The following is a 27,073-nucleotide window of genomic DNA, read 5'->3' as shown; positions in this document are numbered from 1 at the left end:
TTATTGGGAAGATGATCAGGGAGAGGATGTTTTTGCTTGTTACAGTTGTCCTACTCAGCAACAAATTTTGCATTGCTTTGGGTTGCAATGACATATGTTGTCTTATTGAATGCAAGTTGGGTGGGTCATAGTTGAGACAATTTGCATGCCTCATCCTGATGTCAAGACTTGTTTTTCCTTTAATTTTTTAACTGCCAAGAATGGGGGGTAGATGAGCAGCCATGCTAGTCTTTTAAGTTAGTAACTAATATCCATGCTGTCTTTTCCCTCATTCCTTTCTCCGGACATGCCCAGTAATAGATAAATCTATGCATAGGGACATTAAAGTGGATGTTGTAGATTATTCTAATTTATTTTTCTTCCCCCCCACAAGCATTTGATGCGCAGAAGAAGGAGAATGACCAAGAGCCAAATTTAATGCCATTGCAAATAATCAAAACTGAAATTCCTGAGGAGACATCTACAAATAAGTGGGGAAGGAGGAAACCTGAAAAGAAGCACAATTGGAGTGAAAACTCTATTCTTGAATGTGTGGAAATGGATCATTTCCTGACCCAACATGATTCCAAAGAATATACGGGGAAATGTCAAAGTAGAAAAATATTCAAAGCAAACCCCGATGTTAGTAACCACTGCAAAACTGGAAAAAGCTCCAGTAGTAATAATCTTACTTCACATAAAATGATCCAGGCAAGGGAGAAGCCCTACAACGATGTGAACCCTGGAAAAAGTATTGGATGGAGAGGTAATTTAACTTCTTATAAAAAGATCCACACCAGAGAAAAACAGTATAAGTGCCTAGATTGTGGAAAGAGCTTGAGGCACAGAGTGTGCCTAAAATATCACAAAAGGATCCACATAGGAGAAAAACCCTATAAATGCAGGGAGTGTGGAAAGAGCTTCAGTGTAAAGAGGTTTCTTACTTCTCATAAACTGGTCCACACAGGAGAAAAACCATATGAATGTATTGAGTGTGGGAAGAGCTATAAAAACAGCAGTTACCTGATCATCCATAAACGGGTACACACGGGAGAGAAACCCTTTAAATGCATGGAGTGTGGAAAGAGCTTCAGTGTAAAGTGTGCTCTCACTTCTCATAAACTGATCCACACAGGAGAAAAACCCTATAAATGCCTGGACTGTGGAAAGAGCTTCAGGCAAAGCGGTAACCTTATTTCCCATAAACGTGTCCACACAGGAGAAAAACCCTATAAATGCATGGAGTGTGGAAAGAGCTTCAGGGGAAACAGTGCACTTAATTATCATAAACGGATCCACACAGGAGAAAAACCCTATAAATGCCTAGACTGTGGGAAGGGCTTCAGCCATAGTGGTGAGCTTGTTTCCCATAAACGGGTCCACACAGGAGAAAAACCTTATAAATGCATGGAGTGTGGAAAGAGCTATAAAAGCAGCAGTTACCTGATCCTCCATAAACGGATCCACACAGGAGAAAAACCCTACAAATGCCTGGAGTGTGGAAAGAGCTTCAGTGTAAAGGGTGCTCTCGCTTCTCATAAACAGATCCACACAGGAGAGAAATCCTATGAATGCATGGAGTGTGGAAAGAGCTTCAGTGTAAAGAGGTCTCTTGCTTGTCATAAACGGATCCACACAGGAGAAAAATCCTATAAATGCATGGAGTGTGGAAAGAGCTTCCGTGTAAAGGGTGCTCTCACTTCTCATACACGGATCCACACAGAAGAAAAACCCTATAAATGCCAAGAGTGTGGGAAGGGCTTCAGGCGAAGTTGTGACCTTGATTCCCATAAACAAGGAGGATCCGTAAACAAGCTGATCCACACAGGGAAAAAGCCCTATAAATGCATGGAGTGTGGAAAGCGCTATAAAACTAGCATGTACCTGGACCTCCACAAACGGCTCCACAAGGGAGAGAAACCTTATACATGCCTAGACTGTGGGAAGACTTTCAGGCACAGTGTGTGTCTGAAATTCCACAAAGGGATCCATACAAAGGCAAGGCCTTAGAAATGTGTGGATTGTGGAAAAAGTTTCCGTGTGAAGAGTTCCCTTACTTCCCATAAAAGGATGCATACTGCAGAAAACCCCTTTAAATGCATAGACTATGGGAAGAGCTTCAGCACTAGTAGTTACCTGATATGCCACAAAAGGATCCATACAGGAGAAAAACCTGGATGTCTCTGTACCTATCTGACTCCAGTTGCCAGAGACGTACTGCCAGCCAAGGTCTTTCCACAGTCTGTGTACATAAAAGGACCAGGCAGAAAAATATCCTGTGGAAAGCCATCAACTTATTCACAACAGGACGGGAAGGTGATCCCTTTAGGGACTGAAGTGTCCTTAATTTATGTAAAAAGATCCACTAGGATATGAAACCATTTAAAGATATGGAGCATAAGAAGAATAACATCTGTGGAAAAATGTGGTGAACAGTCTTCCTTCTTTCAGAGTTATCACCATAGGAACAACTGAATAAATGTATGGATTTGGGACGTTCCCAGAATAGATTTTTTATTTTCAGAGGTATTACCTATTCAGTTAAGGTCTTGCTCAAAAAGATCTGTTACACAATTGCCCCTCTCACTGCTCCAAAACCTCACAACCTCAGCTTGGTCAGAAACTCTTTATTTAGGCATAATCAACATCTGAATTGAGTCTGGGATTAGCCTCCAGGCTTTGTGAAGAGGTGCTGTATGCAAGCAAAGCAAGGAAAAATGTATGTGTGTATATTCATTTTAGCTCTAATTATGTTGAAAATATCGGCCTTCGTTAAACTTCTAGCAAGGTATTTAAGCTATTTTCCCCCATATACAGTGAAAAGACGTAGTGCCTCTGCCAGTGAAAATGGAGCTTAATTTTTGCTGGCAGAGGGTTGCAGGAGACCGTCATAGCCAAAAACAGGCCTTCGGAGCCCGTTTTTGCTGGCAGAGCCCTAAGGCCTCCACAGGTGCCCCCAACATGCCCCCCACCCCCCAAGGTCAAACACAACCCTGATGCCCTCAATGAAATCAAGTTTTACACCCTGGTATAGAGTGTCCTGCTTGAGCAGGGGGCTGGTCTAGACCTCAAAGGTCTCTTCCAGCTCTGTTCCGTTCCATTCTGTTCTATTCTGTTCTGACCCAACCCAGTTACCAGCCAGAAAATCTCAAACAAATGCAGCAACTCAAACCTTCACAGCTTTAATCTACAAATAAACTTCTTTGTAGATAAAAGATGGCTTGAAGCCAGTTAGTCCAACCAGAAAAGCCTTGACAGAATTCTTCAGATAGTCCAGAGTCTCTATTCATAATGCTGCAAAACCAAAAACCCTTTGAAACCAGGCTTATATTCTCTGAAGGGAGGGGCCATTACGTTGCATTCTTACTCACGAGTCACCTGTGCTGCTCCAGATGTTCTCTTCACGTGCACTTAGCATATGCTCCTCAGGAACCTCTTCACTGCTGCTACCTAACCACAACATATTCTCCTAACTGAAAGGGACTTAAAAATGGCTTTATTGATCCAACAGTGTACAATACGAGCAATTCTTTTTTTAAAAAGGACTCAAATGCCTGATTTAAAGTATTCGTTGTTCAGTTTCTCAGATAAATCAGTACTGTATTTTCACTTTCTCAATTCCTTTCCTCTATTTCCTTTATTTCATTTTGTGACATCAAGTTGATTAGAAAGATCAATCACACTAGATGTGTTAGGGGTCCTCAGTTTTGTTATGGTTTTGGAGAAAACTGGTAGCAGTATGATTGCGACTTTGTGCTTTTTATCTTAATATAGCTTTGTAAAAAAGGTATTTCCTGATTGTTAACAACCTTTCTGTCAGTATATAAAAATTATGAGCTGGGATAGACATAACAAGTCAGCCAATGGGAACTATTTGGTGACTAAGAAACAGAACCTCTTGTTAGCCATGCCAGATGGCTTGGAGACTGGGCTTGACTTAAGGTTACTGATCTGTATAAATATAGAGATTCTGTGTTCTGATGGTGCTGGTTGCTTCTGCTTCTTGTCCTTGTTTTTCCTACCACGTTGAAAGAGCTGCATGGGTATTGTATACATGCATCATATTTATACATGCTTCTATAAATGAATCCTGCTGAATTATTTACTTCTGTATTGGTTGGATTGCTGCACACTCTGATACTTTCTCAATTTGAAAAGTTAATAAATTATTGGAAACTGTTGTTGCGCAATGTAAATGATGCCCTACATCTTATATGTTGAATAAAAAAGCTTAAGGAAGAAAGAGATGAATATGTAGAACTTATGTGGGAGGGGGGAGAGTGGAATAAAATGTTAGAAAGTGCTAGAAGGGGGTGGAATGGGTTCACATCTGACTCAGTTTCACATTGCACAATGATGCTTTGAAAACCGTGGAATGAGAAAAGCATTAGCAAGCTAGATTTATCTATGAAAGAAGCAAACAATTGAAATGTGGGAACAATCCTTGATTATAAAATCCTGGCATTTTTGTTAAAATTTTCCTAATTAAGTAATTTTACACCTGTGGATATAATCCATGCAACATTGAAAGTGCTTCAGCCAACATTACCTTCTTCCTTTGCAACAGAAGACTCAAAGGGGAACCAGAAAATTTCAGCCTTTTGCCTCTTTCTACAAGTTGGAAGGTATTTGGGGCCTTTAAAGAGTTGTACTTTGGGTCAGAGCGGGGAGGGTCCAAGCAGCGTCTATATTTATCTTCCCATTTAATATCATTAAAAATAATGTATTAATAGAGTTAAGTCCAGTATATTCCTTATTGTCGATCCAGCGATTCCACTCTTTCCGTTTGAAAATGAAGCCCTGAAAGAAACACCACCATTATTCTGAAGGGTCTTTGGGGGCGAATGGAGACCGAGGGCTTGAAGGGGATCCAGTGTGGGGATCTTCTAAGTCATTCGCCTCAGTGACGGGGTGACTTGAAAGGGTCCCTTGAGGGGAACCCATTACTGAGGGGGCACATTGAGGGAAAAGAGGGAACCAGAAGGAGGCCCAATTCAGTGACTGACCCAGAGACAGGAGGAGTCCAGTCCGTCCCTGACGACATCTAAGGCTCCCACCCTCAGTTGGTGGCGCTTCCCCTCAGAGAGGCGTCTGTCTCCCCGCTCTTCCCGCCAGAATAGGCTCCGCCCACTCCTCTCGGAACCCCTTTTCCCGCTTCTCCGTCTGAGGGAATCGTACTGGGAGGGGCGTGGCCAAGAGGAAAGGGGAGGAGTCTCGGATGCTTCCGCCTTGCTCACGTCTCACCTCTCCCCCCGCCCCCCAGCAGCACCAACGGTCTCTCCCGCTTCGCCACCCTTACCGTGGGTCCTCCTTCCCTCTCCCGCTTCGCTTGCAGGGCTCCCAGCCGACGTCTCCACCACCAGCAGCAGCAGCAGCAACAGACGGAGCGCCCATGGAGGCTTCCCCCCCAAGCCCCCTCCCCAATAGAGGGGAGAAGTGGAATTGGGGGGAGGTGGGGGGCTTGAGAGGGATACTTCGGAATTGGCTTCCAAGGAATAGGTTGCGCCAATGGGAAGCCTCCCTTTTGATGAGTCATCTGTCTCCGGGCAGAATCTCCCTACCGAGAAACCCTTTGAAGAGGAAAGGGAGAAGAAGGGAGGGGCTTCGCAGGTTGTGTGCAGCGTAACTGTGGAGACCTTTCCGTGTTCAACTGGGGCGGTGTCCCAAAGAGTCGCAGGTAATCCCCGAGCGAAGCAATGTCTGGGGGAGGCAGCGACTGCTGAGATACGGAAAGCCCAGGCTACCAGCGTTTTGACGAGGCCCCAAATCTACAGGTCTCCTCCAGCCACAGCTCCCTTGGTTTTCCCACGACCCCCGTGACACGTGTCTCTAGCCTTCCAGTGAACGATCCCCCCCTCTTGCTTTCCAGAGGACTGTCCGTATGACTCTTCCCCCCCCTTGTGCTTCACGGGGAGCCCGTTTCCCCGACCTCCCGGGAAGTTGGATGTTTGAGAAGCTTCAGGTGATGAGGATGTTTTAAAGGCTTTATATCAGTGGCCCCCAACCTTTTTTGTCCCGCGGCCCGGTACCGGCATCACAAAATGATCCACGGACCTGTACCAGCATCAGCACGCAGGACCAAGGCAAGGCGAGCCGAGTGGCCAGCCAGCCGTCCCCGGCTTCTCCCCGCCACCTTCAACTCCTCCTTTGTACCTTTGTCGATGGGCTTTTCGGGCTCTTTCTTAATCTCCTAATGTGAGACTCCACTGCCATTGGGATGGCTCTTCGTTCGAAGCCGCCCCCCCCCACGATGAAACTAAGGCGCGAGGATTCCTTCAGCACCCAAATACCACTTTCCAACCGACAACCGACAAGCTCACCCAGAAGCACTTTCTCAAGCGCCGTCGAAACAAGATGGCGGCACCCACTTCTTTGCGGCCCAGTAAAAAATGATCCACGGACCGGTACCGGTCCGGGGCCCGGTGGTTGGGGACCACTGCTTTATATCCATCTTCTAGGGGAGTGGCTGTCCTTTTCCCCTCCCCACTCTTCCTCACGATCCTTAATTGCACAATTGTTAGGAATCCCATAAATACTGAAGCTCGATGATCTCTGGTCTGAGCCTGCATTCTCATTTCTTGGAGAAATATTGATGTATCTCCTGCGATATTTAACAGATCATCAGAGTTGGAAGGGACCTTGTAGGTCATCTAGTCCAACCACCCCTGCCCAAGCAGAAAAAATATTTTTTTTTTGCAAAGAGCAAATCTGGATCAAATGTATTGCTCCAGGCAGCCTTTTCTAGGAAGTTTGGAAGATGGAAACAGAGACTGCCCCTCCTGACTCCCTGCTCTGTTCCAGAAGGTGAAGGAGAAGAAAACTTGGAGGATGTGGCTCTGGAAACTCTGGTCATAGTTTTATGAGGATGTAGTCTGGAAAACAAGGAGGCATTAGCAGGTGTCAAGCTCAAATATTAAAAGCAGCACAATGTGTCATGTTCTGCCATATTTGGTGGTGGTGGTGGTGGAAGTCTGAAGACTTCCCAGCCCCTCCCCCCCATATCAGCCTCCCAGCCCCTCCCCCCCTATCAGTCCCCACTTGCTCCAGAAAAGCTCATTAGCATGCTAATATGTCTATGGGGATTCTCAGTCATCCAGGTCATGGTTGTTCCAAAAGTGCTTTTTCAAGAAGCAATTGGACAGTTGTGGGAGTCAAAAAAATTTACCTGTTCTGTGGGTGTGGCTTGGTGGGTGTGGCAGGGGAAAGATACTACAAAATCTCCATTCCCTCCCCACCCAACTAGCCTGCTTTCCAGCTCCGTTCTCCTGTGCAGGGTAACAAAAGAAGATCCAGTCGATCCGCTGGGACATGGGAGGCAGAGAAGAGATGGGGCTGGCAGGGCCAATCAGAAGTGGCGTTTTCTGGTTCTCCGAATTACTCCAAATTTCCACTACCGGTTCTCCAGAGCTGGTCAGAACCTGCTGAATACCACCTCTGCAACTGGACTTTCTGGTTTTTCTTGGAAGACATTTCGCTTCTCATCCAAGCAGCTTCTTCAGCTCTGACTGGATGGTGGTCTACAACATTGTCCTTGCAGCAGTTCCAAGAAGGCTCCGTACCCATTTGCACAACTCGAGTGACCCTGAGGACCCAGAGAAACCTCCAAGTGGCCTCAAGGATATAGAATGGAATGGAATAGAATAGAATGGAATTCTTTATTGGCCAAGTGTAATTGGACACACAAGGAATTTGTCTTGGTGCAAATACTCTCAGTGTACAGAAAAGAAAAGATACATTCGTCAAGAGTCAAGAACACCAGGCACAAAACTTAATGATAGTCATAGGGTATAATAAGCAATCGAATCATGCTAGGAAACAGTCAATAAAAATTGTAAGGATCCAAGCGAGAAAGTTATAGTCACAAGTGGGAGGGGATGGGTGATAAGGAGTGATGAGAAGATTAATAGTAATAGTAATTCAGGCTTTGTTATAGTTGAACAGTGTTGAAATTGTTTAGCAGAGTGATGGCGTTTGGGAAAAAACTGTCCTTGTGTCTAGTTGTTTGTTGTGCTCTATTTGTGTCCAGTTGTTCTGGTGTACAGTGCTCTATAGTGTTGTTTTGAGGGAAGGAGTTGAAACAGTTTATGTCCAGGATGTGAGGGGTCTGTAAATATTTTCACAGCCCTCTTTTTGACTCGTGCAGTATACAGATCCTCGATGTAAGGCAGGTTGGTACTAATTGTTTTTTTCTGAAGTCCTAATTATCATCTGAAGTCTGTGTCTGTCCTGTTGGGTTGCAGAACCAAACCAGACAGTTATAGAGGTGCAGATGACAGACTCAATGATTCCTCTGTAGAACTGGATCAGCAGCTCTCTGAAAGGACTCTCTGTCTAGCTGTCTGTAAGGAGTATCAAATCTTTCCATTCCCCACCCTGCAGTTAGAGCTTCAGAAGCTTCTTGGATGAGAAGCGAAAAACCTTCAAAAACAACAACAACAACAACAAGAAAAGTCCAGTTGCTTCTTGAAAAAAGCACCTTCCTCCTCCTCAAGGAAAAAACAGTCCCAGTTGCTTTTTCCACCAGCACCTTTGACACAATTATGACCTGGGTGGCTGAAAATCTCCACAGACATGCTCAGGAAAGCTTCTGCTTTGAATAAAATTCATCCGCGGAAAAAGGGCCCCTCAAGTTCCTGGCCCCCCCCACCCCAAAATCTGGGCTGCAGAGGTAGGGCAGCTTCGGATATCTGCCGGCGCTTATTGCCCATCATCGGCAAAGGCCTTTGATGACCACCAGAAGGCAGACACAGCCCACAAGAGCTCGGATCCGCCTTGCTTGGCCAGCCCTCGCAGTCTTCGGCAGGACCACCAGGGGGCAGCAGAGATGCAGGAAAAAATCGTTCCTAACGATTCTCTTAAAAGGTGTGCAGAGCTGAGGCAGAGCTGGCCTTGGCCCAGGCCAGAGTAGCCGGAACTGAAGGTCTCCGGCACCCGCCTCGTTTTCTTGCTCAGCTTCTTGCAGCTTTTCAGGCGGGGAGGAGAGGGTGGGCAAGGAGGACCCCTCCTCACTGCCGCTCCGGGGGACTTTGGGCCAGTATCTCCCCTGTCCCCCTCCCTCCCTCCCTCTCCTGCTTCCTCTCTCTTGCTCTCTTGTTCTCCCTCCCTCTTTTCCTCTCCCTCCTTCCTCTCCTCCTCTCTCTCTTTCTCTGCCTCCCTTTCTCTCTCAATCCCTCATCTCTCGCTCTTTCTCTCCCTCCCTCCCTCCCTCTTTCTCTTTCTCTCCCTCCCTCCCTCCCTCTTTTCCTTTCCCTCCTTCCTCTCCTCCTCTCTCTCTCTTTCTCTTCCTCCCTTTCTCACTCTCTCAATCCCGCATCATCTCTTTCTCTCCCTCTCCCTCCCTCTTTCTCTCCCTCCCTCCCTCCCTCTTTTCTTCTCCCTCCTTCCTCTCTCTTTCTCTGCCTCCCTTTCTCACTCTCTCACTCCTCGTCATCTCTCATTCTTTCTCTCCCTCTCCCCCTCCCTCTCTCTTGCTCTCCCTCCCTCTCTCCCTCTTTTCTTCTCCCTCCTTTCCCTCTCTGTCTCTCTCCCTCTGCCTCCCTTCCTCACTCTCTCACTCCCTCGTCATCTCTCGCTCTTTCTCTCCCTCCCTCTCGCTCTCTTTCTCTCCCTCCCTCTTTCTCTCCCTCCCCTCTCTCTTTTCTTCTCCCTCCTCCCTCTCTCCCCCCTCTTTCTCTGCCTCCCTTTCTGACACTCTCACTCCCTCGTCATCTCTCGCTCTTTCTCTCCCTCTCTCCCTCCCTCTGGCTCTCTTTCTCTCCCTCCCTCTTTTCCTCTCCCTCCCTCCCCTCTTCCTCTCTCTCACTCTTTCTCTGTCTCCCTTTCTCTCTCCTTCCCTCTTCATCTCTCGCTCTTTCTCTCCTTCTCTTTCCCCCCTCTTCCTTTCTGTCTTCCTCCCCCTCCCCTCCCATTTCCTTTCCCTCTGCCCCTTCCTCTCCCTCGGTCTGTCTGCCTCTCACTCTATCACTGACTCTGTTTCTCTCTTGCTTTTCATGTTCGGGCACCTTCTGGGACTTGTTGGAACCGCGCCCGCATTTGTCACGTGACATCGGGGCGTGTAATACAATCCTTGGCTTTGTGAGCCCAGGCTGCTAGAGCAATGTTTGTGCGTTGCGTCCTTTGTTTGCCAAGCGTCCTCCGCAATGAATCCCGTTTCGGCCAGCAGTTTCTTCTGGGACACCGCCTCCCTCACAAGAGCTACTGCTGGGGTGGGGGGGAGCCTGCCAAAGGCCCACATATATCCCCCACCCCACCCCGGCTGTTCACTGAAACACCTGTAGTCCTGCCCCCTCCCCCCACCCATTAGTGAAGATGGGGCACACTCCTCTCCCACACCCATGTTGCGGTCCCCCTCCCCTGTGTGTCAGATCCAAGAACAACAGACACAGAGGGCCGAACCTGCGGGGGCGGGGGGTAGAAGACAGTGCCTCTGAACCAGAGCAAAGTGCGTTTTCTCCCACCTGGGCGTCACCGCCCAGGATCAAAGGGCAAGGATTGCCTTGGGGGGGGGGGCGGGGTGCCTGGAATATTCCGGCTCCAGACCTTTTTGGAAAAGAAAAGTCACCTCAGTTGTTGGCTTATGGCCACTTAACAAAGAAGAAGTGGTCCAATTTCCTCCCAAGAAACCGAGAGTCCATAGCCACTTGCTTTCGCAATGCCCCCTTTCTACAGCCCCTCCCACATTTCGCTGGACCCAGGCCAGGGGTTTTCCTCACTAGGATGGGACTTTCCACGAACTGGCCAATCAAAACTCTGAAACAGGCTTGGTCACTAGTTGCCAGGCAGGGAAAGACACGCTCTCGTCCGATTCACCACTTAAGCTGCACGGCTGCCTTAAAAGTTCCATATCTCTGCGGGAGAGATTCGTTTCCCCGCACACACACACCAATGCTTTATTAAAGTTTACTGTACTATAAAATACAATAAAATTAAAGATTTTTTTCAAAAGGGCGGGCTGTGTGTCAGGATAAAAAAATGAAAAAAAGAAAAAAGGCGTTGACCCTTTTCAGTACAGCGAAAATACTAAACTACATTTGACTTTTCAATTAGTTGTTGCTAGCCATTTCTAAAACTACACAATTATTCAATCTTCAAACTAAAGTCTAATTTTTTTTTCCTATTTCAAGCCTAAAAAAGAAACAATTTCCCAGTGGAAACAGGACCGAATAGAAATCTTCTCTTTGTTTAAAAATCTTTGCGTTGCCATCCCAACCAAATCCATTTTTCTCCATCAATTTTTTTTCAGTTGTGAGGGGGAAAAAATACATTTCCATTTACACTTGTTTAATTTTCTGCACTGTCATTATCTACAGGCAGCCCTCGTCTTACAACAGTTCATTTAGCGACCATTCAAAGTTATGGCACTGAAAAAAGTGACTCCCCACTTACGAGCATTACCGCATTCCCCAGCGTCACATGATTTATATTTGGTTGCTTGCCAACTGACTCCCATTTATGACGGTTGCAATGTCCCAGGGTCATGTGATTTTTTTTGCAACCTTCTGACATGCTGTTGTGGTTCGCTGGCAGCAGGTGTGGATGGCTGAGGTCTCGGAGAGCGAGGACTCAGATGAGGGGCCTGCATGTGATGCAGGGATGGGGCCAGGACTATCAGAGAGTGGAATGCTGCCTTCGGAGATTGCGGAGACCGGCAGCAGTGATGAAGAGGCCCCCGAGGAGCCTGTGCCCAGCACGTGTGCACGCAGGGCTGCTCAAAGGGAAGAGCAGCTGCAGCAGCATGGGTGACTCAGGAGTAAGGCTGCAAAGTAATGGCCCCTCTCTTTAGAGATAAAAGCCAGCTGAGAAACCGGAGTTCTTTGCAGGAAGCAAAGAAATTTTTGCATTCAAGCCTTGTGGACATTCAGAATATCTTGATTGGTGTTTAGAGACTCTTTGCATTTGAAATATTTCTTAGTAACTTTATCTAGTGTTCTTGGTAGCCTTGCACCACCTTGGAAAGGCTTGTTCTTATCAGAGACAATTAGTTTGAAACAGCCTTTTAACCGGGAAGGAATAGAATTCGTAAAGAATCATTAAAAGGTTTTGCTGTTGCCTCTGTTTTGTGTTTGCTTCCTTGGGTCAGAACACATGCAAACTCACTGGGGAAAGCCAGATTCGCTTAACAACCGTGTTACTAATTTAATGACTGCAGTGATTCAGCTAACAAACTTGACCAGAAAAGCCATAAAATGTGGCAAAACCCACTTAAAGAATTTCTCAACATACATTTTGAGCTCAGTTGTGGTCGCACGCCGAGGACTACCTGTATAATAGCACAAATTGCCTCCAGAAGTTGTAAATGCTCCAACACTGGAAATATTTAAGAAGAGATTGGATGACCATTTGTCTGTTGCCAATCTTTTGGACCTCAGGGATCAACAAACTCATAATTTTAAAGCCCAGGGACCACTAAGCAGTTCTGTGGGTGTGGCCTAATTTTTGAGTGTGGCTTGGTGGTCATGTGACTGGCTGGGCATGGCTTGTATGTAAATATTATAAATATTTATATAAATATTCAACTTTTATATATATATAAAAGCAACTTTTACCCCAAATCAGGCAAAGCAGGCAGGCAGATTGAGTTGCTCACAGAATCACATTCAGAGATCTATCTATCTGCCATCGGCTAGCTCAGTCTGTCACATAAAATTTGCTTGCAAGCAAACTCACAAAATTAACTCACAACACCATGTATGTGAATATTGAATTTTTTTATATAAAAAAGAGCAAATGCCCAAAAGCAGGCAGGTAGATTGAGTTGCTCACAGAATCATTCAGTGATCTATCTATCTGCCATCAGCTAACTCAGTCAGTCACATAAAATTTGCTTGCCGTGAGTCTGCACTGAATAATAGAACCTTCAGTCCTAAAGGAGGTTCGGCTGTGCTTAAAAGCAGAGCCAAAGTTCTAAAGACTAGCTAGAAAGCAAGAAATCCTGCCATTTCCTGCTTCCTAGCTAAACTAAATCTCCTGGCACAGCAGAACAGCTGATGGTCAGAAAAAGAAAAAATAGCAATTTAACAGGCAAGTTTGCCGGGTAAGGAGTGAGTTGGTGGGGAGGGTTCCCATGGGCCATGTGGGCAGCACAGCCTTGTGTTTCTGCAAAGCCTGGATTAATTGCTTTTGGGGGGGTGCTCTTGAGGTGAGATTTTTCTGTGGCTCACCAAAATTTTCTCATATCCCACCAGTGGGCTGCGGCCCACCGGTTGGCAACCGCTGGTCTGAAGTGATGTAGGGTTTCCTGTCGGAGCAGGGGGTTGGACTAGAAGACCTCCAAGGTCCCTTCCAACTCTGTTATTCTATTCTGTTCTAAAAATCACGATATTATTTTTTTCAAAGTTTTTCACCGACGAGCCCCGAAAGGAAAACCTTTTGTTCCGATTTTATATTCCCTTTGAAACATCCGCAGAAGAGATTCTTTTGCCGCCACGAAATCGACGGCTTCCAGGCTCCTCTGACCCTCCCTCCTCCCTTCCCCCACCCCCCAACCTACAAACCACAATCAGCATCGCTTCCCTTTCTAAAAGCAAAAAAAAAAAAAAAGGACAGGAACAGACACGCATAGTTGAGTAATATCTTTATTAGAAAGAAGAAGCATTATTAGCCAGCCTTGAAGCGTTCCGATTCTGCAAAAAAAAATTAAGGAGCTGATTTTGCAGGACAGAAATTTTTTTGGGGGAGGGGTGTATTGTGCAGAAGGAAGCACTAAGTGTGGGGGGGAAACTTCACTAATTCTACAAGGGAGCCCAAGGGAAATGGCTAAATCACTGTCCAGGGTCCTGAAAAGGGGGGTAGGGACCTCTGCCTTTGTCTACGCAAGCGGGCGTTCAAATTCTATTCAACGGGAGCAAGCGGGCCTGGGATCGCGGCTGTAATAGTGGAGGCAGTCAGAGGTTGCCTGAAGGGAGGTCTCTGACAGAGCAAGATGGGTGTGTGTGGGTGTGGGTGTGTGGGTGCCATTGAAGAGGGATCGCTCGCCCTGCCTTCCCCAACGGACAAAAGGATCCTGAATAAACCCATGCAGCTGATCAGAAAAGGGTGGAGAGAAAATGACTCAAGAGGTGGGGGATGAGCACCAGACAGGGCGCCCCTTTTAGTTAGCCTTGGTCCTGCAGGGGTGGACCAACTGCCCCCTTAAAACCAGCCTTCTCCATCGCTAGGGGCCTTTTGGAAAAAGGTCCCTGCGTTTTCACTCAATAAAGGAGAACCTTTTGTAGCTCGGGGTTGATATGAGGGGTCCTGGGTACTCTCTTGAGCTTGGGTGTTTTCTTCAAGACGTTTCATGACCCAGCTAGGTAATCGCATCGGTGCTGACAGCATTACCCAGTTCGGATCATGAAACGTCTGCAGGAAGACAGCCAAGCTCAGAGATCTCTCCCTTCTAACACTGATAATGTCAGCTATTGGGGTCATGAAATGTTTACAAGAAAACAATCAAGCTCAGAGAGCGCCGAGGACTCTCCCACGCCTCCACGCGCCTCCAAAGAAACCACTCTCACTCCAAAAAAACCCTCCTACATTTCCCTCTAGACCCAATGCTTGGAAGGCAAGCAGCCCCAGGAGCCCCTGGGAATGTTTCACTTCTGGGGCCTCCAACGAGGGCGGTGGGAAAAAAAATACTGTCAGTGGGGCAGACGGCGTCCACCCTGCTCTGGAGTCATCACGAGAGTCGGAGAAAGAAAAGTGTGCAGCACAAGTGTAAATGCAGCTCCCGGGGTTGGGGTCAGGGCGGGCAGGAGTCAAGCCTGCAATCATGGTTTACCTGGAAGGAAGAAAAGAAAGAAGGGGGGAGGTGAGAATTCTGGGTGGAGGAACCACTGGAGAGAAAGACCTGATGCATAATGCTATGCCTGTTCTCTGCGGTAGAGTGGCATGGTCAGAAAGCGATAATTGGAAAATAATGGACACTGCAAATGGAGCCAAACTGGGCATCCTGGAGTGAGGAGGAGTGCCAGAGGAGTAATACCTCCTTTAAAAACCTTGCTCTAGTTGGCCAGGCTGGTAGCACCTCATAAGGGCCCCTTTCCAGGGTTACAGGAGAAGATGGTCAACAGTTTTGAAGGCAGAAGAAGGCTTTACACCCCAAACACAGATAAAACGGTAGAACCATCTTCTAGACCAGGCATCGCCAACCTTTTGGGCCTCAGGGATCACCAAACTCATAATTTAAAATCCGTGGACCACTAGTTCTCAGGGGAAGAGGTGTGTGTGTGGGGGGTATTTTCGATCGATAGGAAAACGGGGTGGGGATTTTCCTGCAGACTTTGTGGGATTTTCCCCAAAAGAGAACCTGGGTAAATCCCCCAAAAAGTCAGCAGGAAAATTCCCCACCCCGTTTTTCCTACCGATCGATTGTTCTTTATTTGAGATCGCAAGATACTGGCATTTCCAGCTCCGTTTTCAGGAGGAGAGAAAGAGGAGGGGGGGGGGAGAGAGAGACTTTTGGCTTTATGCAAGGAAAGCAGCAGAAGTCTTTCTTTCTCTCCTGGCGGAGTTTGGGGGAGAGAAAGACTTTTGCGGCTTTCCTTGCATGTGGCCAAAAGCAGAAGAAAGAAGCAGAAGGAAGCAGCCTGGGGGCCAGGCAAGTTCCCCCCCCACTCTGCCCTTTCCCCCCTCCCCTCCCTATCTTGTGTGGTTTGCAATGCAAGCGACTCAAGCCTTGTGTTCCCACAGGCTATGTAAGTGGTGCAGCCTTGTTCCCGCGCAGCCTGGATTAATCGCTTTAGGGGGGTGTTCTGGGGGTGTGTGACATTTCTCTGTGGGCCAACACAATTTTCTTACGGACCACCAGCAGGCCACAGCCCACCAGGTGGCGACCACTGTTCTAGGAGAAGGGAAACTCTGGTTTCAAACCTCCACTGCCTTGTGGCTATATCTATTCTTGGAAAAGGCTTCAGGAGTCAACCAGAAGGCAAAATCCAGAGCTGGCATCCTAGAAGCAGTTTGCAATTGTGTACAATCACGTTCTGGTAAACTCCTGCGATGCAGCTGGAACTTATCCTATCAGCTCTGCCATTCCATTAGACTGTTTCAATGACATGAAGAGGGGCGAATCTGCTGTTTGGGTAACGGTGTATCCTCCATATTAAATTATCCAGGCCTCGTGCTCTGGAGAAGACATTCCAGCTTTGCATACAGCATTGAAACAACACGGGAAAACGGCAGGTACTGGTTTCATAGCACGAAGTCGCCCCGTTTGAGGACCCCTGATCTATGGGTTTTTCTTTCCCCCAAAAAATCAAAATGGAGGCCACAATCCTGCAACTGAAGCCCCCTTTCTAGTTGTAGCTGCCATTTTGATTGTTTTGACCCGTTGCAGAATCCTCTAGATGAGAGGTCTCCAACCTTGGCAACTTGAAGACTGGTGGACTTCAACTCCCAGAATTCTTGGCTGGCTGAGGAATTCTGGGAGTTGAAGTCCACAAGTCTTTAAGTTGCCAAGGTTGGAGACCCCTGCTCTAGACTGGCTCTCTTCAGACTTCAAATTGACCATGTTTGTTTGGTTTTTTAAACACACACACAAAAAAGTACGATTTGTTGAAGAAGCAACAGAGTCCGGAGAAAGAGACGCAACGTTTCACGCACCACACTCATGAAAAAAAAATCTCCCTCATGCAAAACCTAAGATGGCCACTCAGGGGCGGAACAGAGACTCCCACTGGCTGCCCCCTAGTGGCTCCCCAGGGTTTTGCAATCCAGATATCTAAACACACACACACACACACATACACACACGCTTCCTAGCTGAGCCTGGGATCTGGGCCCTGCTGTGAATTCCCTCCCCCCCCCATTGATGCCAACCTGGTGGATTCCCCCCTCCCTTGCCCTTCCCCGCCCCCCCAATGCAAAACTGGAGGGTCTGGGAACTCACAGGCGTCCACGGCGATAGTAGGCCTCTCCCATCTTCCGGCTCTTGATCATCAGGATGGTGCCAATCACAATGCCCACAAGGCCGAACGCCAGGCCCACCGCACACACCACGTTCTCAACCGTCTCCGGGAGGTGCTGTTGCATATTTTTGTCTAAGGGAAGGGGAGGAAAAAAGGGACAAGGTGGGGAGGTTGCCATCTGGCAGGAGCACGTCCTATCCAGCAGGCGGCTGCGGGAATTCCCTGGAAGTTTCCACAGTGAGCGTTCGGTCAGCACAAATCCAATTTCAGCAAGCCACGGTAGCCTCGGGCTGCAAGGGGCTTTGGAGGTCAGAGCAGGAACCTTCAAACTTTCCCAGATAAACGGTTGATCGGCCCCTTCTTGAAACCCTCCAATGAGGGACCTCCCCCTCCCCCCTCATGGCTTCAAGTGGCAGACAGTTCCCCTGTTTCATCACTTTCCCCATCAGGAAATTCCTCTTTTCGTTCAAGTTTGGATCTCACCCTGTGGAGTTGCCACCCATGGCTTCTACCGTACCCGGAGAACGTCCCCTTCCCCATGTCCATCACCCCGAAGGACCCCTGCCTCTGTGGGAAGATGACACCCTATCTCCCCTCCCCTTCCTTACTTAGGCAAGAAAAACCCAAAGGACGCATACAGACTGAGTAAAACCAGGCTGAATAGCAGTAACTGTGAGAAAGATCTTGGAGTCTTAGTGGACAACCAGCTAAATAGGAGTCAGCCGTGTGCAGCAGCAGCCAAAAAAGCCAATGCAATCCTAAGTTGTGTTAACAGAGGGATACAATCAAAATCAAGGGAGGTACTAATACCACTTTATAAAGCCTTAGTAAGGCCACACCTAGAGTACTGCATTCAGTTTTGGTCACCATGCTATAAAAAAGATGTTGAGACTCTAGAAAAAGCGCAGAGAAGAGCAACCAGGATGATTAGGGGACTGGAGACTGAAAGATACGAAGAACGGTTACAGGAACTGGGCCTGGCTAGTCTAGTGAAGAGAAGGACCAGGGGAGACAGGAAAGCAGTCTTCCAAAATTTGAGGGGCTGCCACAGAGAGGAGGAGGGGATCAAGCTATTCTCCAAAGCACCTGAAGGCCAGACAAGGAATAATGGATGGAAACTGAACAAGGAGAGATTCAACCTGGAAATTAGGAGAAACTTTCTGACAGTGAGAACAATCAACCCATGGAACAGAAGTTGCCCTCGGAAGTTGTGGGAGCGCCATCACTTGAGACTTTCAAGAAGACATTGGACTGTCATTTGCCAGAAATGGTGTAGGGTCTCTCGCTTGGGTGGGGGGGTTGGACTAGATGACCTACAAGGTCCCTTCCAACTCTGATTATCTGTTATCCTTCTCTCCTTCAGACCAAAGATCCTCAATAGGATATGACCCCAGGCCTCTCCTACCTTTGTCCCTCTTTGCTGCCTCTTTAAGGTGTGTGTGTGTGTGTGTGTGTGTGAGAGAGAGAGAGAGAGAGAGAGAGAGAGAGAATCTCCCATCTATTGAGCACCTGAAGCCCCACCTGGATGGTCACTCTGGATGGGCAACTGTGGGGCAGACGGGCGCGAGGAAGGCAACCTTGGGAGTGAGCTTTTCCAAGGGGACACTCTCCCCTTTTCAAATTGTCTTAGATACATGGGACCCCCGACCCCAAAAGTTTGCTCTCCATCCCCCCTCCCCCCATGTTCTGCTTACCCCAAATCTTGCCCAGGGGCTCCGTGAGGCCCCAATGTTCCACCTGGCATATGTAGTCGTCATCCATGTTTGGGACGAAGGGCAGGTAGGAGAACCGGCGGAAGGCGTGGTCCTTCTTGGGGTAGTAATCCGTGGTCTGCACCCCTTCGGTCACCCGATGGCCGTTCTTGAACCAGGCCATTTTCAGCACCGGCGGAGAGAAGTTGTCCGCCATGCAGATCAGTATGTTGGGCTCCCCCATTTCCGCCGCCTTCTCCGGGTACAGCATCAATTTTGGAGGCACTGCGGGGGGAAAGTGAGGAAAGGGGGCTTCAATTGGGATGTGGGGGTGGGGTACTTTGACTTCCTACAACCCTTGGAGGAAAAAGACCATCCTTCAATGATGGGAAGGTCCTCGAGGAGAAGTCTGAAGGACATCTGGCTGGGATCAGAAGTCCACTTCTTGGCCCAGGGAATGGTTAGGGGCAGGGAGAGAGAAGACTGGGGTTTGGACCAGGCCAATCAATCAATCGATCGATCAGAATAGAACTGGAAACAGGAGATTTTCTGGTTCAAGTCCCTGCTCAAACAGGAGACCCTAGACCGCATCAGGTCAGAGGGTCCCCACATGGCATCAAGATTAATATTGGTTTGTTTGTTTGTTTTATGCTGCCCTTCTTTTCCTCCAAGATTATTCTGGCTGCTTCCGATGCTCAAGAGGAGGAAGGATGCTTGAGGAAATGCCTCACAAGTTGGTTGCGGTTTTGTTTGAAAGTATCCCCCTCTTCCTCCCACCTCCCCTGTTAAGAATAATCTAGGCAAGCAAGAAGGCTCAAGAGGGCAGAAACGAAGCAGTCAAGTCAAATCTCGATTAAGGTCGTAGACCAGCATAAAAAGGGTGGAATTGCAATACAGCAATTGTAGGGGAGAGAGAGGGGGAGAGAGAGAGGGAGGGAGGGAGGAGAGAGAGGGGGGAGAGGGGGAGAGAGGAGGAGAAAGAGAGGGGAGAGAGAGGTAGAGAGGAAAGACAGCAACAGAGAAGACAGAGAAGATAAAAGAGAGAGAGGAGAGACAAATGAGAGAGAGGAGACAGAGGAGAGAAAGTGAGAGAGTGAGAGCGGAAAGAGAGAAGAGAGAGGGGAAAGAGATGAAAGAGAGAGAAGAGAGAGAAGGGGAGAGTGTGAGAAAGGAAAGAGAGAAGAGAGAGAGGAGAGAGTGAGAGAGGAAAGAGAGAATAGAAAGAGAGAGAAAGAGAGAAGGGAGAGAGAGAGTGAGAGAGGAGAGAACAGAGAGAAAAGAGAGAGTGAAATGGGAAAGAGAGAAGAGAGAGAGAGAGGGGGTGAGAGAGGAAAGAGATAGAAGGAGAGAGAAGAGGGAGAGGGAGAGGGAGAGGAGAGGGTGAGAGAGGAAAGAGAGAATAGAAAGAGAGAGAAGAGAGGAGGGGAGAGAGAGTGAGAGAGGAGAGAACAGAGAGAAAAGAGAGAGTGAAATGGGAAAGAGAGAAGAGAGAGAGGAGAGGGTGAGAGAGGAAAGAGAGAGAAGGAGAGAGAAGAGGAGAGGAGAGGGTGAGAGAGGAAAGAGAATAGAAAGAGAGAGAAGAGAGAAGGGGAGAGACAGTGAGAGAGGAGAGAAGAGAGAGAGGGGAGAGGGTGAGAGAGGAAAGAGAGAATAGAAAGCGAGAGAAGAGAGAAGGGGAAGAGAGTGAGAGAGGAAAGAGAGAAGAGAGAGAGAGAGAGAGGGTGCGAGGAAAGAAGAATAGAAAGAGAGAAGAGAGAGAGAGGGGAGAGGGTGAGAGAGGAAAGAGAGAATAGAAAGCGAGAGAAGAGAGAAGGGGAAAGAGAGTGAGAGAGGAAAGAGAGAAGAGAGAGAGAGAGAAGAGGGTGCGAGGAAAGAAGAATAGAAAGAGAGAAGAGAGAGAGAGGGGAGAGGGTGAAGAGGAAAGAGAGAATAGAAAGAGAGAGAAGAGAGAAAGGGAAAGAGAGTGAGAGAGGAAAGAGAGAAAGAGAGAGAGAGAGAAGAGGGTGCGAGGAAAGAGAATAGAAAGAGAGAGAAGAGAGAGGGGGAGAGGGTGAGAGAGGAAAGAGAGAATAGAAAGTGAGAGAAGAGGGGGAGAGAGAGTGAGAGAGGAAAGAGAGAAGAGAGAGAGAAGAGAGGGTGAGAGAGGAAAGAGAGAAGGGGAAAGAGAGAAGAGAGAGAAAAGAGAGAAGAGAGAGAGAAAAGAGAGTGAGAGAGGAAAGAGAGAGAAGAGAGAGTTACACGGAGGGCAAAACGGAGAGGCTGAACCCCCTCGCCCCCACCCCCTGCCTTCATCAGTTGCGTTCATGGGGAAGCATCTTCCAGGGATCCATCTGGTGCAACCTTCCCTCTTCCCAAATATCCTCCGGATTTCAGGTGGGCTCACCCAGGGGGAGCAGCAAGAGAGTGGGAGGGAGAGGGTTGAAAGAGCCCAGAAGGCAGGCAGCTCCTCCCGTGAAAGGAAAGCTGAGGCTTCCACAACTCCAGAGTCCTGTCCCCCATCTTGACTTTTTCAAATTCCCCTCCCAAGGATGCCAATCGGGGCGTGGGACAAGGAGGAAGGAAGAGAAGAGAGAGAGAGATAGGGAAACCCCCTCTCCCCGTCCCTCTCACCATTAACGGCGGGCGTGTAGTTGGATCTCTTCATCAGGATGTCCAAGTTGGTCTGCAAGACGGCGATGTTCCCTTGGGCGCCCTCGGCTTGGAAGCTGGTGAAGCGGCCAAACTCCGGCAGGCGCCAGATGGTCTCCCTCTGCTCCAGGTCCACGTGGAAAATCTCATCGTCGTTGAATTCGAACATGAACTCAGAGCTGCTGCTGGTGTTCCAGCGCGTCTTCTGGACAAAAGCCACCTGGGACAACATCTCCACGCCAGGGTCAGTGATTTCCTGGGCTGAAAACAGGAGGAAGGGAGGGAGGGGAGGGAGCGAGCGATCAGAAATGGTCAAGAGAGGAGCCCTCCCTCCCTCCCTCCTTGTAGATCAGAGGTCTCCAAACTTGGCAACCTTAAGACTTGTGGACTTCAATTCCCAGAATTCTCCAGCCAGCATAGTTTACTCTCTTGTAATCCCTTCCTCTGCAATCTCTCTTAAGAGATTAAGAGAGAGGAAAAAGCAGGCATAGCTGGCTGGAGAATTCTGGGAGTTGAAGTCCACAAGTCTTAAAGTTGCCAAGTTTGGGGGATCCCTGGTGTAGGGTCTCCTGATTGGGTGGGTGGGTGGGGTTGGACTAGATGACCTACAAGGTCCCTTCCAACTCTGCTAATCTAAGTCAAATCTAAGGTCTCTCCAGCCTTTGAGTCTATAGGAAAGGGGTCGGCATGCCTCCCATAAGGCCACAGTCTGCCCCCACCCCCTGAAAAAAAAAATCCACCTAAGGGGAGATGGGAGGTAGACTCTAGAACAGAGATCTCCAAACTTGGCAACTTTAAGACTTGTGGACTTCAACTCCCAGAATTCCTGAGCTAACGTGAACTGGAGGAGCAATTCTAGGAGTTGAAGTCCACAAGTCTTAAAGTTGCCAACTTTGAAGACCTCTGGTGTAGGGCCTCCTGCTTGGGCGGGGGGTTGGACTAGATGACCTACAAGGTCCCTTCCAACTCTGTTAATCTAAGTCAAATCTAAGGTCTCTCCAGCCTGTTGAGTCCACCGGAAGGGGTCGGCATGCCTCCCATAGGGCCACAGTCTACCCTACCCCCCACCCCATGAAAAAAAGGTTTGGGAGGGGGAAGGGGTCTCGGGTAGGCTCTAGAACAGGAGTCGCCAACCTTTTGGACCTCGGGGACCACCAAACTCATAATTTTAAATCCCACGGACCAGAGACCCTGGGAAAATCTCAAAAAAAAACCAAAAAAAACTCTGCAGGAAAATTCCCCACCTCATTTTCCTACCGATCTATCCTTCTTTATTTGGGATCACAGGATACCATCTCCGGCTCCGTTCTCAGGGGGAGAAAGAGAATGAGAGAGAGAGACTTTTGGCTTCATGCAAGGAAAACAGCAGAAGCAGCAGAAGCCTTTTTTTTTTTTTCTCTCCCCCAAACTCCGCCATGAATGAATCTCGGTGAGACTTGTGCCGGGGCAGCCTCTTGGAGCAGGAGGCCTTGCAGGGTCCCAAAGACTCATTTCTGGTGGAATTTGGGGGAGAGAAAGAAAGACTTTGGCTGTTTTCCTTGCGCGCAGCCAAAAGCAGAAGAAGAAAGAAGCGGAAAGAAGCAGCCGGTGGCCAGGGAAGTTCCCCCTCCCTCTTCGTCCTTTCCTCCCTCCCCTCACTATCTCCTGTTGTTCGCAATGCCAGCGATGCACAGCCACAGGATTGCTTGCGTGGGGTGGTGCTTTTGGGGTGACATTTCTAGGAGGACCACCCAAATTTTCTCCTGGTTGGCGACCCTTACTCTAGAACGGGGGTCTCCAAATTTGGCCCACTTTAAGTACTTGTGGACTTCAACTCCCAGAATTCCTGAGCTAACGTGAACTGGAGGAGGAATTCTGGGAGTTGGAAGTCCACAAGTCTTGAAGGTGTCAAGTTTGAAGGCCCCTGCTGTAGAAAAAGTGCAGAGAAGAGCAACCAGGATGATGAGAGGACCGGAGACTAAAACATACGACGAACGGTTGCAGGAACTGGGCCTGGCTAGTCTAGGGAAGAGAAGGACCAGGGGAGACAGGAAAGCGGGATATTCCAATATTTGAGGGGCTGACCCAAAAGGAGGAAGGGGTCAAGCTATTTTCCAAAGCCCCTCCCCCGAAGGCCAGACAAGGAATAATGGATGGAAACTGATCGAGGAGAGATTCAACCCAGAAATAAGGAGAAATTTTCTGACAGCGAGAACAATCAACCCATGGAACCGAAGTTGCCTTCAGAAGTTACGGCAGCGTCATCCCTGGAAGCTTTCAAGAAGAGATTGGACTGCCATTTGTCAGAAATGGTGTAGGGTCTCCCGCTTGGCTGGGGGTGTGGGTTGGACTAGATGACCTACAAGGTCCCTTCCAATTCTGATTATTACTCCCCAGCACCTGAAGGCTTAATAATAATTTTTTAAAAAAAGTTAGAGTGGGTGGAAAAGGGCAAATTAACTAGGGAACTAAAAGGGAAGGCAGACATGGAATACAACGCAATATGGGAAACATGGTATATTTGGATGGACAATACCTATAAGAATAGAACATGTAAATAAATAATGTTTATAATAGATACGAGGGTATGAAAGTATTGCGTATTGTAAGTTTAGACAGGAGACATAAACGTATATATAATGTTGCAGCGCTGTTGAATAAGTATTGGTTTATTATGTATAAATGGAAAAAAAACTCAATACAGCATTTTTTTTTTTAAAAAAAGAAGAGATTGGGCAGAAATGGTGCAGGCAGGGTTTCCTGCTTGGGCGGGGTGGGAGGTGGGGGTGGGCTAGATGACCTACAAGGTCCCTTCCCTCTCTGTTAATCTGCCTGCTGAGCGAGGGAGGGAGGGAGGGAGCGGGCGGGGCCCGGAGGACTTGTTGGCAGAAGTATCATCCCACCTCGGGGTGGGGGGGGTTGACTCCTCCCCTTGACTGCTTCCCCCCCACAGCAACCCCCCCCAGGCCCGTGAGCGCGGCGTGGGGGCGTCGGCTGGTCAAAACGTTCACCAGCCCCCCAAGAAAAGGGAGCCCAGGCTGGATCCCGGACGGATCTTGTTCTTCTCGCCTAGGGAAAGCGAAAGGGCCGGGTTGGAATTTTTATTTTTATTTTATTTTATTTTATTTTTGTTTTCTTTTCTCCCCAGCCCTCGGGCGGTGGCTGCGTTCCCACGGAAAAGTTTGCCCAACTCGGGGAAAGGGGTTGTTGGCGTGCCGACGGCCTGAACGCGCCGCGGGCCTGCCCGCCACCCAAGGCCTAGATTCGCACGAGGCAAGAGAACTGAGGGTCAGAAATAGGGTAGGGGCAGGAGGTGGGCGGGGGGCTGGACTAGATGACCTCCAAGGCCCCTTTCCGACTCCGCGAATCTGTCAATCTGTCCCGCTTGCCTGGTTCTTCCCCTCCCCCCGTTGCTTGGAGTTGCCACAGGAAGCCACGGAAAGCCACACACACACACACACACACACACACACACACACTCTCTTTCTCTCCTTTCTTAGAATAGCCGGCCGTGTGAATTCCACCCCACTTACCCACCCGCTAACCTTCCCACGGACCGTGGGCGCGGGGGTGGGTGGGTGGGAGGTGGGGGAGGGCGGAGAAAACCGGTTCCCCTCCCCCGCTCCCGACTTTTGCGAACTCGGGAAACAGCGGGAGGGGCGGGACGGGGAAGCGGGCAGAGATAACGCATCAGGGATCCTCAGAGTTGGAAGGGACCTTGGAGGTCATCTAGTCCAACCCCAAGCGGAGGACCCTACCCCTTTTCTGACCGACGCCCGTCCAAAATCTCTCCTTCAAAGGCTCAAAGGATTCACCTGCTCTTTTTGCCGAGGGAGGGAAGGAAGGGGGGCGGGGGAGGAAGTTACAGCCTCGGCTTCTTTTCCTTCCCACCGACGACCCCCGAGGATCAAACTTCTCTTCCCCTCCCTCTGTCCCAGGAAAAGCCCCCCGCCCCGCGCCCTTACCTCTCCCGAGTTCAGCCTGGGCCAGGAGCATTAGCGCCAGGAGCCGCGCCAGCCCCACCGAGGCCCCCGCTCCGTTGCCTTGGACAGCCATGCAGAGTCGTTGCAGAGTCGTTGCAGAGTCGCCCAGACTGAAAGTGGAAGCGACGTGTGTCCCGCGGGGGAATTTAGCCTCAGCCGTCGGGCTGGCCCGGGGAGGGCGAGGGGGGGCGGCCGCGCCCGCTCGGCGACCAATCAGAAAATCGAGCCGGGGTGACGTCGTTTGTCGCCGGCAAAGGAAGGCCGGCAGGTGGACGGACCCGGAGATAGAGCCCAGCCGAGCTCTGCAAGCTTTGCAGCCTGCAGCAGTTTCCGGTCCCGGCTTGTGTGGGGGGCTGCTGCTGGATTGCTCCCCACGACCCTCAAGACGGACGGAGGTGGGTTTACTCTTCCCAAGGCCAAATGGAGCGGAGGGGAGGGTGCTGGAGTCTGATTCAACCCATCAATCGGAGTAGAGCTTGGAAGGGGCCCTGGAGGTCGTCTAGTCCAACCCCCCACCCTTGCTCAAAACGGGAGACCCTATTATATACCATTCCAGACAGGGAGCTGTCCAGTCCTGAAAGAAAAGAAAATAAACACCTCCAAATGACAAACGGCAGTCCAATCTCTTCTTGAAAGCCTCAAGTGATGGTGTTCCCACAACTTCTGAAAGCAACTTCCGTTCCATGGGTGGATTGCTCTCACTGTCAGAAAGTTTCTCCTTATTTCTAGGTTGAATCTCTCCTTGTACAGTTTCCATCCATTATTCCTTGTCTTGGCCTACAGGCGCTTTAGAAAGTCGCTTGTCCCCTTCCTCCCTGTGGCAGCCCCTCAAATATTGGAAGATGTTATCATGTCTCCCCTGGTCCTCCTGTTCACTAGACCAGCCACGCCCAGTTCCTACAACCGTTTGTCATATGTTTTAGCCTCCAGTCCCCTCATCATCCAGGTTGCTCTTCTCTGTACTTTTTCTAGAGTCTCAACATCTTTTTTTTATAATGTGAACAAAAGTGGATGCAGTACTCTAGGTGTGGTCTTACTAAGGCTTTTTAGAGTGGTATTAGGACCTCCCTTGATCTTGATTGTATACCCCTGTTAATACATTTAGGATTGTATTAGCTTTTTTGAGAATAGAATAGAATAGAATAGAATAGAATAGAATAGAATAGAATAGAATAGAATAGAATAGAATAGAATAGAATACAATACAATACAATACAATACAATACAATACAATACAATACAATACAATACAATATGGAATGGAATAGAATAGGGAATAGAATAGGGAATAGAATAGAATATAGAATATAGAATAGAATATAGAATAGAATAGAATAGAATAGAATATAGAATAGAATAGAATAGAATAGAATAGAATAGAATAGGGAATGGAATAGAATAGGGAATAGAATAGAATAGAATATAGAATAAGAATAGAATAGAATAGAATAGAATAGAATAGAGAATAGAATAGAATAGAATAGAATAGAATAGAATAGAATAGAATAGAATAGAATAGAATAGAATAGAATAGAATAGAATAGGGAATGGAATAGAATAGGGAATAGAATAGAATATAGAACAGAATAGAATAGAATAGAATAGGGAATGGAATAGAATAGGGAATAGAATAGAATAGAATATAGAATAGAATATAGAATAGAATAGAATAGAATAGGGAATGGAATAGAATAGGAAATAGAATAGAATAGAATAGAATAGAATAGAATAGAATAGAATAGAATAACAGAGTTGGAAGGGACCTTGGAGGTCTTCTAGTCTAACCCCCTGCTTAGGCAGGAAACCCTACACCACTTCAGACAAATGGCTGTCCAATCTCTTCTTAAAACCTTCCAGTGTTGGAGCATCCAGAACTTCTGGTGTCAAGTTGTTCCAGTGATTAATTGTTCTAGCTGTCAGGAAATTC

At 48.3% G+C, this 27,073-nt stretch overlaps 3 protein-coding genes across 4 annotated transcripts in view; 1 reads left to right on the top strand and 2 right to left on the bottom strand.

The window, feature by feature from the left end:
• LOC113450365 (uncharacterized) overlaps nucleotides 1-2,360 on the top strand; it is a 64,427-nt gene extending 62,067 nt beyond the window's left edge. The window contains 1 exon segment of the mRNA XM_087928111.1: nucleotides 374-2,360. Within this exon segment, the coding sequence (XP_087784237.1) occupies nucleotides 374-2,355 (1,982 nt within the window). The 3' untranslated portion in view covers nucleotides 2,356-2,360.
• The window catches only part of LOC113451924 (uncharacterized), a 219,030-nt gene that overhangs the window by 98,645 nt on the left and 93,312 nt on the right, over nucleotides 1-27,073 (bottom strand).
• Nucleotides 13,536-25,320, bottom strand: LOC113450375 (HLA class II histocompatibility antigen, DR alpha chain-like). Of its 2 annotated transcripts, XM_026721561.2 has the most exons (5): nucleotides 25,129-25,320; nucleotides 21,167-21,445; nucleotides 18,560-18,841; nucleotides 16,847-16,997; nucleotides 13,536-14,737 (listed from the first exon to the last, which is right to left on the bottom strand). In XM_026721561.2, exons 1-5 carry the CDS (start codon nucleotides 25,217-25,219, stop codon nucleotides 14,734-14,736), a joined length of 807 nt encoding a protein of 268 aa, XP_026577346.1. In that variant the 5' UTR covers nucleotides 25,220-25,320; the 3' UTR covers nucleotides 13,536-14,733. The 2 variants fall into 2 exon arrangements, with proteins under 2 accessions (XP_026577346.1, XP_087784570.1); XM_087928444.1 differs by lacking the exon at nucleotides 13,536-14,737 and having other exon boundaries at nucleotides 16,843-16,997; nucleotides 25,129-25,295.

This window comes from Pseudonaja textilis, chromosome 2 (assembly GCF_049901715.1).
Source record: "Pseudonaja textilis isolate UNSWEBS1 chromosome 2, rPseTex1.2, whole genome shotgun sequence".
Classification (NCBI taxonomy): domain Eukaryota; kingdom Metazoa; phylum Chordata; class Lepidosauria; order Squamata; family Elapidae; genus Pseudonaja; species Pseudonaja textilis.
Note: the sequence above shows the minus strand (reverse complement) of the source record. Positions and strands in the feature narration are given on the sequence as shown.